Source organism: Lithobates pipiens, unplaced genomic scaffold (genome assembly GCF_037356315.1).
Source record: "Lithobates pipiens isolate NorthernLeopardFrog02 unplaced genomic scaffold, aLitPip1_a1.2 Scaffold_28, whole genome shotgun sequence".
Lineage (NCBI taxonomy): Eukaryota > Metazoa > Chordata > Amphibia > Anura > Ranidae > Lithobates > Lithobates pipiens.
This window is the reverse complement of record NW_027507789.1, coordinates 106,995,743-107,008,346: the sequence shown is the minus strand read 5'-3', so window position 1 is coordinate 107,008,346 and position 12,604 is coordinate 106,995,743. Positions and strand designations below refer to the sequence as shown.

The 12,604-nt window shown below is 42.2% G+C and overlaps 1 protein-coding gene across 2 annotated transcripts in view; it reads left to right on the top strand.

Annotated features, from left to right (window-relative positions):
• The window catches only part of BRCA1 (BRCA1 DNA repair associated), a 353,109-nt gene that overhangs the window by 16,909 nt on the left and 323,596 nt on the right, over window positions 1–12,604 (top strand). For both annotated transcript variants that reach the window (XM_077459504.1, XM_077459503.1), the window contains exon 2: window positions 2,745–2,835. In XM_077459504.1, the coding sequence (XP_077315630.1) occupies window positions 2,756–2,835 (80 nt within the window). In that variant the 5' untranslated portion in view covers window positions 2,745–2,755. The remainder of the gene's footprint in view (window positions 1–2,744; window positions 2,836–12,604) is intronic.

Genomic DNA, 12,604 nt, shown 5'->3' with positions numbered 1-12,604 from the left:
AAATTCTTCAAATATATTAATAGTAAAAAGGTCAAGTCTGAGCATGTAGGCCCTTTACAAAATAATCTAGAGTTGGTGACTGGGGACAAAGAGAAGGCTAATTTATTAAACACTTTCTTCAGCTCTGTGTATACAAAGGAGCATGGGGGAGTGCATGTCCATAATGGGGGTGATAGTGACACAGCCCCAAATGATCCACAATGGCTCAAAAGTGATATGGTCCAGAAATATTTAGACAGAATAAAGGTGGATAAAGCACCTGGCCCTGATGGCATCCACCCACGGATCCTAAAAGAATTGAGCTCTGTAATTTCATAGCCATTGTATCTAATTTTTAGGGACTCATTAATGACAGGAATAGTCCCACTGGATTGGCGCAGGGCGAACGTGGTGCCTATATTTAAAAAGGGATCAAAGTCTTTACCAAGTAACTATAGACCTGTTAGCTTAACTTCTATAGCTGGGAAGATACTGGAGGGATTAATAAAAGACCACATAGACGAGTTCTTGCAGGAAAAAAATATTTTGAGCAACAGACTGCATGGATTCATGAAAGACAGAAGTTGTCAGACAAACCTGATTCTTTTTATGATGTGGTAAGTAAAACCTTGGACAGAGGGGTGGCGGTGGACGTGGTATACTTGGATTTTGCAAAAGCGTTCGATACAGTTCCCCACACACGGCTCATATGTAAGGTAAAGTCTACAGGTTTGGAAATATCAGCTTGTAAGTGGATAGAAAATAGGCTAAAAGACAGAATTCAGAGAGTAGTGGTTAATGATTCTTACTCTGAATGGTCTAAGGTTATCAGAGGTGAACCCCAAGATTCAGTGCTGGGACCCTTACTTTTTAACATCTTTATAAATGATATTGGGTCTGGGATCAAAAGTAAAATTTCTGTCTTTGCAGATGACACCAAGATATGCAGTGGAATAATGTCCTTACAGGATGTCTCCAATTTACAAGCCGACCTCAATGCTCTGTTTAATTGGGCGACTATGTGGCAGATGAGGTTTAATGTTGATAAATGTAAAGTTATGCACTTGGGGGCTAAGAATATGCATGCATCATACATACTAGGGGGAGTACAACTGGGGGAATCCATAGTGGAGAAGGATCTGGGGGTTTTGATAGATCATAAGCTCAATAACCACATGCAATGCCAAGCTGCGGTTTCCAAAGCGAGCAAAGTCCTTTCTTGTTTTGAGAGGTATGGACTCCAGAGAGAGAGATATCATTTTGCCCCTGTTCAAATCATTAGTAAGACCTCATCTGGAATATGCAGTTCAGTTTTGGGCACCAGTTCTCAAAAAGGATATCGGGGAACTGGAGAAAGTGCAGAGAAGGGCAACCAAACTGATAAGAGGCATGGAGGAACTCGGCTATGAGGAGAGATTAGAGGAACTAAATTTATTCACTCTTGAGAAGAGGAGAATAAGGGGGGATATGATCAACATGTTCAAATATATTAGGGGTCCATATAGGGAACTTGGTGTTGAGTTGTTCTCTGTACGGTCAACCCAGAGGACACGGGGGCACTCTTTACGTCTAGAGGAAAAGAGATTTCATCTTCAAGTACGGAAAGGTTTCTTCACAGTAAGAGCTGTGAAAATGTGGAATAGACTCCCGCCAGAGGTGGTTCTGGCCAGCTCAGTAGATTGCTTTAAGAAAGGCCTGGATACTTTCCTGTATGTGCATAATATAACTAGGTACTAACATAGGTAAAGTTGATCCGGGGAAAATCCGATTGCCTCTTGGGGGATCAGGAAGGAATTTTTTCCCCTGCTGTTGCAAATTGGAGCATTCTCTGCTGGGTTTTTTTTTCGCCTTCCTCTGGATCAATTGTGGGCATAAAATTGGGTATTTGGATTGTACGATTATTTTTTATTTTATTTATTTGTTTTTAAGGTTGAACTGGATGGACTTGTCTTTTTTCAACCTGACTAACTATGTAACTATGAGCACTTGTTTGTTTGTTTGACGCACTGCCGTATGGTATGTGCGTCCATCTTATCTTGTAAGAGTACCCAACCTCTTATCTGTGAATATCATCTTTGAAGTGTCCATAAGTGTATTCAACGTTTCATTTGGATGTGTGTGTGTGTGTGTGTGTGTGTGTATATATATATATATATATATATATATATATATATATATATATATTTATAATATTCTATCCATGTGGACATTGACATGTTTTTTTATGTCACAGTATTCTTTTCACACACACACATACACACACTTGTGTGTGTATGATCTTATATATACATTTTTCATACCCACACTTTGCTCATGGGTTGCACTTATATCGATCTTAGTAAACTGAGGTTGAAATTTTGTATGTTTCCTTTTATTAGGTCACAATTTTGTTTGTGCTACACTAATTTTAGATTTTGACTTTGGGTGTTAGCTGCTACTTTATTTAATTTTTGATTTGGTTTAGCGCAGTATTTTCCCCTTCACCCTCCCAACTAACAATGTAGCTAAGTAAATCTAGTGCAGAATCCTGAGAAAATCAGAATGTTACGTGAGCGGAACATGTAATGAAGGTAGTTATATTAAAAAATAGCTTGTGTAGAAATTGTTACTTTTTTGGCAAATGTGTTCTTGATTGTGGAAACGTAAATTATGGAGTCCTTAAATATGTTAAAATGTTAGAGTTACACTAAGTATTTTACTATTCTGCTAATTAATGACTAATATGTGTATTATTCTTTTATTTTTATTTTATTTTTTATATATAGTAAGAGAGAGAATGACTTGTGAAACTCAACACATTGAAGATATTCACAATGTTCTGTCTGTCATGCAGAAGAATTTGGAGTGTCCCATATGGTAAGTTAAGGTGACCGTTTGAATTTGATTTGAAGACATGTCAAATATAAGGGCAGCATGTAGGGTGTTTGCTGGTAAAGTGCTGATTATAATGAACATTATGCAAATCATTATATTTATCTTATCATATTTAAAACAATATTTGACATAAAAGTTATAGTTAGTCAGATTAAAAAAAGACACAAGTTCATCTAGTTTAACAAAGAGATAACAAAAACACTCGAATAGAAAACCTCCATACACAAAATCCTATACCCACATTTAATCCAGAGGAAGCCAGAAAAAAAACATGATCTAATTGCTTTGGTTGTGGAAAAAGGATATCCTGATTGCCCAGGAGGCAATCGGATATTTCCTGGACCAACTACCCCTGGTGCATTTAGGCCTTTTTTAAAACAATCTGTTGCGCTGGCCAAAAACAGGTCTTGAAGGATTCTATTGCACATTTTCACAGCCTTTCCTCTTTTGGAAGTTAAATCTGTTTTCTTCCAGACATAAATCTGTCCCCTTGTCCTAAAGAAAGCGGTGTTCCACCCTGGAAAGGAACTTCCGCTGGTCTGGTCCCTCCCCCTCCGATGTCACATTTGGCACCTTTCAGGGGGGAGGAGGGAGCAGATACCTGTCTAAAACGGGTATTTGCTCCCACTTCCGGCAAAAGATTGCCACAGCAATCTACGCCATGTCTGGCCCCACCTCCAATCCCCTCGCTGTCTTCTGGGAGACACACAGATCCCAGAACACAGCAGGGACCAGTCAGAACACGTAGTGCGACTCGCGCATGCTCAATAGGGAACCAGGCTGTGAATCTGCAAGGCTTCACTTACTGATTCCCTTACTGAAGATGCCGGCGCCTCTGCTTGGAGCCGAGGGATGGGTTAGCTTTGGGTGAGGGCATCATGGGCCTCCTGGACAGGTGAGTGTCCTTTATTTAACAGTCAAAAGCAGCAGTATTTGTAGCTGCTGACTTTTTTTTTTTTTTTTGTAGGCAGAACTCCTCTTTAAAAGTGAATAACTCCACTCCATGTTAACTATATAGACCATTTGTGTATTTATGCATGTTGATCATATCCCTATTTAATCTCCTCTTCTCAAGACAGAATACATTCAGTTCCTCTAATCTTTCCCCATAGCTGAGCTCCTCCATGCCTCTTATCAGTTTGGTTGCCCTTCTCTGCACTTTCTTCAGTTCCCCAGTATACCTTTTGCGAACTGGCATCCAAAACTGAACTACATATTCCAGATGAGGTCTTACTAATGATTTGTATAGGGGGAAAATTAAATCTTTCTCTGGAGTCCATACCTCTTTTAATAAAAGAGAGGATTTTGCTCGCTTTAGAAACCCCAGCTTGGCATTACATGCTATTATTGAGCTTATGATCTACCAGAACATCCAGATCCTTCTCCACCATTGATTCCCCCAGTTGTACCCCCCTAGTTTTATATGATGCATGCATATTCTTAGCCCCCAAATGCATAACTTTACATTTGTCAACATTAAACCTCATTTGCCACCTAGTTGGCCAGTTAAACAGCGCAGAGGGGAAGAAAACAAGAGGATGACCAGGGACGCCCTCCCAACAATTGGAGTCAGCGCTGTAGCTGTCTTTCGGCTATAGCGCGGACGCCTAGTGGTTAAATTGCACCTTTTTGTAAAATGGTGAAAATCGAACGTACCCAAAAAATTCTCAAAAAATCTGGAGGTTTTCATGTTTCACTTATGGCTTTCAGAATTTTCTTAAGAACCCCCCCCCCCCCCCCCCCCTCCCGAAACAATAATTTTCTAAAAGCATAGGACCAGCAGAATATAAAGAAGGTGCTATAGATTTTTAATTTTTTTTATCAGAAAAAATCTTTGTTTATCTCGCACAGTACATGATGTAAGTCACTCAAAGTACAAATATATGTATGAAGCAAGGAAAGGATAAAATCAACCTTGAACGGAGTATAACCATGGAACATTCTTTATGTGTTAATGTGTACACTTGTACTGTGCAATGCCTCTATATTTGAGTCGTATTCAAGTAGAACATAACAAATAACTAACTGAGAGAGTAATGTAGACACAGTTAACCCTTGTAGTACATGCAGCTTTGCATGTTTCGACCAGAAGTTTAAACCGCGTATTTAAATTTGTACAAATTGACCTCCATCTGTGTTAGTGTCATCTTTTAGCTTTGTGTTTCTCGTAGCTAGTGGTTACCGGGGGGACTGTTTTCTTTACATCTATCCTACTAACAATCTGTCTTTGATTAGTTGATAAGGGGCCAGCCCTGGGACATCCAACCACTCCTGCCACATTGAGTAGAATTTTCGTGGGACTTTTCTGTGTTGATACATTAGTTTTTCTCTGATTAGTAGTTTGTTGATGCTATCCACCCATTGCCCTCTGGTGGGGACTATTAGAGTAATCCACTCCTGAGCAATTAGCTTGTGCGCTTCGTAGAGTAATCTCAGGATCGCTATATGTGTTGGTGGAATCAGTGTTTCATTATCAAGTGCTCCCAATAAATAGACGACCGGATGCCGTGGTACAGTTATTCTGTATGCTGTGGATATTGTGTCTAGTACTTCCCTCCAGTATCGGAAGAGTTTGGGGCATTTCCAAAACATGTGGAGCAGATCCCCCATGGTCAGACTCACATTTTGGACAGACGGGGAAGTCCCTGATACCACATTTGTGGAGTCTCTTGGGGGTCCTCTAAGCCCTATGTAATAGATATAGATATAGATGAGACAATTTTTGGGACACTGATCCTGAGACCAGGGGCGCAGCTGAGAGGCATAACTCCCAGCTCTCCCCATCAATGGGCCCTACATCACCCTCCCATCCCTGCCTGCAAGGTAGCTTGGTAGTGTCTTGTATCCGTGCAAGGAGAGTATTGTAACAACTAGAGATCATTGCCTTTTTATTACTTTCCACAAGGATATTTCGAATTATCGTATGGTCTGTTTTCTGTAGCATAGTCGTTTTTTCCTGTGTTTGCAAGGCGTGACATAACTGCAGGTATTTGAAGAAATTGTTATTTGGGATCCCAAATTCTGCCTGGATCTCAGAGAACAATTTTATTGTAGGGCCTTTATATAATTGGACAATATATTGAATGCCTGCTTCCTCCCAGGTCCTGAATCCTCTGAGTTTCAATATTTCTCTATATTGTCTATTACGCCATAGGGGCATATGAGTCAGGTAGCCCTTTATCCCCAGCACTTTTTTAGTATAGGACCACAGTGTGTTCTATAGTTTCACGGTGGGAGCCCTAGAGTCTAGGTGTAGGTGACCTGCCTCCAGCCTTGTGAGTGCGGACTCGTTATCCCCCTCTATATCTAGTACAGGGGTTGACAAATTTGCTTGGAATCTAGGAGCCAGCTAAAAAAGTTAGGAGCCAGGTCCGTGACGGCGATCTGGACCTGTCCCTTGCCTGACATGGAGACGAGTGAGGGGAAGATAGCCCCCAGCCCCCCACCTGTCTCCAAGTCATTGCCCATAGCTCTTAGAGGGACATTTTTAAATTGCATTTTAGTGTAAATATGAGATGTGAGGTCTCTCTGACCCCAGATCTCATATATAAAAGAGGACCTGTCATGCTTTTTTCTATTACAAGGGATTTTTACATTCCTTGTAATAGGAATAAAAGTGACACACATTTTTTTTTTTTTTTTTTAAAGAACAGTGAAAAAAATAAAAATAAAAGTTAAAATAAGAAAAAAAAATTGTTTTAAATGCGCCCTGTCTTGCCAAGCTTGCGTGCAGAAGCGAACGCATATATGAAAGCGGTGTTCAAACCACACATGTGATGTATCGCTGCGATCGGTAGAGTAAGAGCAATAATTCTAGCCCCAGACCTCCTCTGTAACTCAAAACGTGCAACCTGAAGAATTTTTTAAACGTTGCCTATGGAGATTTTAAAGGGTAAAAGTTTGTCGCCATTCCATGAGCGGGCTCAATTTTGAAGCGTGACATGTTGGGTATCGATTTACTCGGCGTAACATTATCTTTCACAATATAAAAAAAAAAAAATTTGGCTAACTTTACTGTTGTCTTTTTTTTTTTATTAAATAAAAAAATTTTCCCCAAAAAAAGTGCGCTTGTAAGTCCGCTGTGCAAATATGGTGTGACAGACAGTATTGCAACGACCACCATTTTACTCTCTAGGGTGTTAGAATAAATACTAAAAAAAATATATATTTTATATATATATATATATATATATATATATATATATATATATATTAATATAATATATATTTTTTTGTTTTGTTTAGGGGTTCTAAGTAAAGGGATGGAGAAAGACTGGCCCATTAGCATTGTTGGTTGTAATTCCAACGGCCACCACAAGAGGGCACCAGATTCCAGAAGGAACCATAGGATCACAGAAGGCCTCAATTACCGGCCGCCTGCGGCGCGGCCCGACGCGATCGCGCGCGTGGGGGGGGGGGGGTCCACGGAGACGGGATATCCCCAGCTATGCTGCCCCAGGCGCAAGGTCGCTGATTCTAGTCGCCAATGCGACCTGGCGACCGGGTTTTGTCGAGCACTGATCTAGTATCCTACAAATAGGATCGGCTAGGTCTACCTTTCCCCATCTCCCCAACTGTTGTAGTTGGGATGCCAGGTAGTAGGTCCTAGGATGAGGGACTGCTAGCCCCCCTTCATCTTTATTATATTGTAGTGTTGTTAACCTAATCCTAGCTGATTTTTTTGCGCCATATTAGGTCTCTAAATTGGGACTCAATTCTTTCAAGCCATCTCTGGGGGATCCACACTGGGGAATTGTGTGATATATATATATATATATATATATATATATATATATATATATATATATATATATATATATATATATATATATATATATATATATATATATATATATATATATATATAATAATTGTGGTGCCCAGACCATTTTGATGAGATTTATTCTTCCGGCCACCGAAAGAGGTAGTTTACACCAGGCGGTGCATTTATCGCAAAACTTGCTGAGAAGGGGGACTAAGTTATGAGCCAGGTATTGGGATGGGTCCAGAGTCACCTGGATGCCTAGATACCTGAATGAGTTTACTATCTGCACTGTCTCTGCATAAGTTGGTAATGGGGCATCTAGGGGGTCTAATGGCATCAACACTGACTTATCCCAGTTAATAGAGAAGCCTGATAGCTCTCCAAAGGCTGTAATGAGGTTCATAACCGTCTGTAGGGTATTCTGCTTGTCTCCTAGGTACAATAGGGTATCATCAGCGTACATGGACGCAATATCTGTGCCCAAGGGGCGCTGTTACCCTGTGATGTTAGCATCTCCTCGTATTCTATCTGCCAGGGGCTCCAGTGCCAGGGCGAACAGCAGGGGTGACAAAGGGCGCCCCTGTCTGGTGCCTCTGAACAATGAAAAGGGTTCTGATAATTCCCCATTAATTCTAATCCTTGTAGTAGGCTTACAGCAACTGAGCCTATTTAATGAAGGTGTCTTCCCAGGCCCACCGTCCTCAGTACCTTCCACAGGTAAGGCCACTCGACACCTTCGAAGGCCTTAGCTGTGTCCAGTGAGAAGACTGCCCTGTTTCGGTATTGTTCACCGGGAGTTGCAGGTTTAGGAAAAGCCTTCTTATATTTTGTGCTTTTTATCTCGTGGGAATGAACGCGGACTGGTCCCTGTGAACTACTTTATATATTACCTTAGCCCAGGGGTTGTCAAATTTGCTTGGAATCTAGGAGCCAGCTAAAAAAGTTAGGAGCCAGGTCCGTGACGGCGATCTGGACCTGTCCCTGGCCTGACATGGAGACGAGTGAGCGGAAGATAGCGCCGCCCCCCAGCCCCCCCCCCCCCCCGTCTCCAAGTCATTGCCCATAGCTCTTAGAGGGACATTTTATTTTTTTCAAATGACAATTTTTTTTTTTATTGCATTTTAGTGTAAATATGAGATGTGAGGTCTCTCTGACCCCAGATCTCATATACAAGAGGACCTGTCATGCTTTTTTCTATTACAAGGGATTTTTACATTCCTTGTAATAGGAATAAAAATGACACAAATTTTTTTTTTTTTTAAAAGAACATAATAAATAGTAAATAAAAGTTAAAATAATAAAAAAAAAATTATTTTAAACGCGCCCTGTCCCGCAGGAGCAGAAGCGAATGCATATATGAAAGCGGTGTTCAAACCACACATGTGAGGTATCGCTGCGATCGGTAGAGTGAGAGCAATTATTCTAGCCCCAGACCTCCTCTGTAACTTAAAAAGTGCAACCTGCAGAATTTTTTAAACGTCGCCTATGGAGATTTTAAAGGGTAAAAGTTTGCCGCCATTCCATGAGCGGGCGCAATTTTGAAGCATGACATGTTGGGTATCGATTTACTCGACGTAACATTATCTTTCACAATATAAAAAAAAATTGGGCTAACTTTACTGTTGTCTTTTTTTATTTTTTTATTAAATACATTTTCCCCAAAAAAGTGCGCTTGTAAGTCCGCTGTGCAAATACGGTGTGACAGACAGTATTGCAACGGCCACCATTTTATTCTCCAGGGTGTTAGAATAAAAAATATATAATGATGTTTAGGGGTTCTGAGTAAAGGGAAAGAGATAGGCTGGCAGGCAGGGGAATTAGCATTGCATCCATTAGCATTGCTGGTTGTAATTCCAACGGCCACCACAAGAGGGCGCCAGATTCCAGAAGGAACCATAGGATCGTAGAAGGCCTCAAAGCTGGGGGCTCAATTACCGGCCGCCGCCGGCGCGGGCCGACGCGGTCGCGCCGGGGGGTCCGCGGAGACAGGATACCCCCAGCTGTGCTGCCCCAGGTCGCTAATTCTAGTCGCAAATGCGACCTGGCGCCCGGGTTTTGTCGAGCCCTGCCTTAGCCAATCTATTTGCCAGCACCCGAGCCAATAATTTGACATAGGCTGTCTGCAATGATATGGGTCTACATGAGCCTGGCAGTCTTGCCTGGCTTCAGCAGGACAACAATAATTGCCTCGTTCATGGAGCCCGGCAAAGACCGCTCTCCAAATGCCTCATTATAGACCTTTAATAGGGTGGTAAGTAATGTGCCTGAATATCGTTTATATACTTCAGATGGAAGGCCATATATACCTGGTGACTTGTAATTTTGGGATTGCGTTAGGGCTGTAACTAATTATTCTTCTGTTAATGATGCATTAAGCATGTCTACATCTCCAGCTGGTAAGACCGGTAGTTCACATTTCCTCAAAAATTCCTCTATTTACATCTCCGTAGGTCTCACTTTGGATGTGTATAGGTCTGCGTAGAAACCTTTTGAAGATCTGTACAATGTTTGAGGTTAAGGATCGTGCATCTCCCTGGTCATCGCATTTGGCCGAAATAGTGGAGGAAGACTGTTGTGCTCGCGCCGTTACCGTTAACATGTGTTCAGTTGCTTCCCCTTCCTCAAAATACGACTGTTGTACGTTTATTTTCGGCCAACTACAATGCCAGTTGTTAAGACATTGATTGTGCCCCCAACCATGCCCTTTTAGTGTCTTCCGTAGGGTTGGCGGTATAGTTGTTCTCTGTTTCGGTGACCATTCTGCGTACCGTCATCTCCCAGGCCTTTGTGTCTGTTTTGATGCGGTTTATTAATTTTATGAATTGCCCTCTCGTAAAGGCTTTTGTCGTGTCCCACACTACTCCCAGTTTAGCCGTGCCAATATTGTCCTGCAGAAATAACTTGAGCATGTCCCGAATTGGGTCAGGCTCTGGGAACAACAAGAGCCAGAACGGCTTGAGCTTCCAAATTGGGCTTTTAACCATGTCTGGAAGTGATATGGAGATTCGGAACGAGGAATGGTCAGAGATATGTTTATCGGCGTATTCCGAGGCTAAGATACATTGTATCATTCTGCCTAACCCCAGGTCTGTTCTAGACAGGCCGCCGTGAGAGGCCGAGTGGCAGGAATACTTTTTGAGATTTGGGTACCTACTACGCCACACGTCTATCAGCCCCAACTCCTCTAGGACCCTGGCAAAGGATGTATTTCCCGTTCAGCCGGGTGCAATATTGGTGGGAATAGGTAATTTGTCCTTAAAGTGATTTAGATAATTGTTGTAGTACAGCGACGGTACATATATATTAGCTAGTATACATGTTAACCCTTGAATGTTAGAGCAGAAATACATATCTACCTCCTGGGTCGGTTAAGTTCTTAGAGCAATGAAACCAGACACCTTTGCGTATGAATATGCTTACCCCCCTAGAGTATGAGGAATATGTAGAGTGGAATTGTACATCATACATATGGAGATTTAGGCTGGGGGGCGGAGCGGCAGTAAAATGCATCTCCTGTAATCATACGATACTGGCTTCCATTGACTTAACATGTCTAAGAACCACTATTATTTTTACTGGGGTGTCCAGGTCTAAACATTCCAAGTGAGAATATTTAGTTTAACCACCATGTGGGCATATTATAGGCATTATCAGGAGAATGCTCAACATTTGGTAGGCCTCATCCACAGAGAAGACGGTGGCTCTATGTAAGATATATACATTTGTTGACATAATATCGTTAACTGGTGTACAGATGGTTATCTGTGCACAGTCCATTTTGACGGTTGCTATATGTTGCAATGCTGGATAGTCAAAGCAAAGACATGAAATATAGCTGCAGGTTTTTTGTCCACAAGTGCTCATCGTGCAAAAAATAACTTGGAGCCAACATGGTTCCCAGCCTCTTGGGCTGCGTGGCGAACTGTCCCCTTGCTTTCCCGGGGGGGGGGGGGGGGGCAATGGAAACCCCTTTTAAACCCAAAGCTTAGTTCACACAGGGGTTTCACGTCTGCAGCACGTGCAGGGCGCCTCGCTTTGTAGGCAGTAAACAGTGTCAGTAGTTCTCCTTTCGCCGCCTTGTCTATAGTGAAAGATGTTAGTCAAATATGAAGAGAGGATCTAGTGGTCCGAACTGGTGGTCATCAGCAATAGTAAGAGGAGAAACATGTTTAAGGCAGCATCTAAATGCCGTGTATATAGGCCTCCATCTTCAGACTGGAGCGTTGCGTTGCATGTTGTTGGCTTTAAGTGCTCTGTCCTCCCTATCCAGCCATTGTGCTGCCGTGGTGGGTCAGTCAAAGAAGTGGGTCTTGCCCAGCGCAACTACCCAAAGTCTAGCCGGGTACAACATAGCATATGGTAGGTTGAGTTCCCTCAATCTTTTCTTGACATCTATGAATTTTGCCCGTTGCTTCTGCAGCTCAGGTGGGTACAGGGATATCTTGGAGTTGTCTATGTTCATCGTGCTACCCATGGTCCTGGCTTTGGGTAGGATTGCATCTCTGTCTTTGTAGTTGAGCATTTTGAAGAGGAAGGCAAAGGGATGGTTGCCTGTGCGCCCCTTCCAACTGCAAAGAGTGGGGAGAAAGCTTCTTTGCCGAATGTGGTAATCAGCCAATTTTCAATAAATGTGATAGGGTTTTTACCCTCAGCCCTATCAGGGGTGCATATGGCGTGGATGTTATTGCATCTAATGCGGTTCTCTAGGTCATCTAGGCAGGCTGCGTGCTGAGCAGTAAGATGGCAGTTGTATTGCAGATCCCTTTGCATGGGGGCAATGTCATCCTTAACTGCACTCACCCTTCCTTCTGTGGCAGCTGTGCATTCTCTCAATTTTTGCATGTCCTGTCTCACAAATTTATATTTCTGCTTTAACCCCCTTAACTTCATTAGTTAGCGTTGATATGGACACGCCACATGCAGTCACAGGGGAGAATATGTCTCTAAGGGTGGGTTCTGTGTTGTCAAATGGGGCGGGGTGTGGGG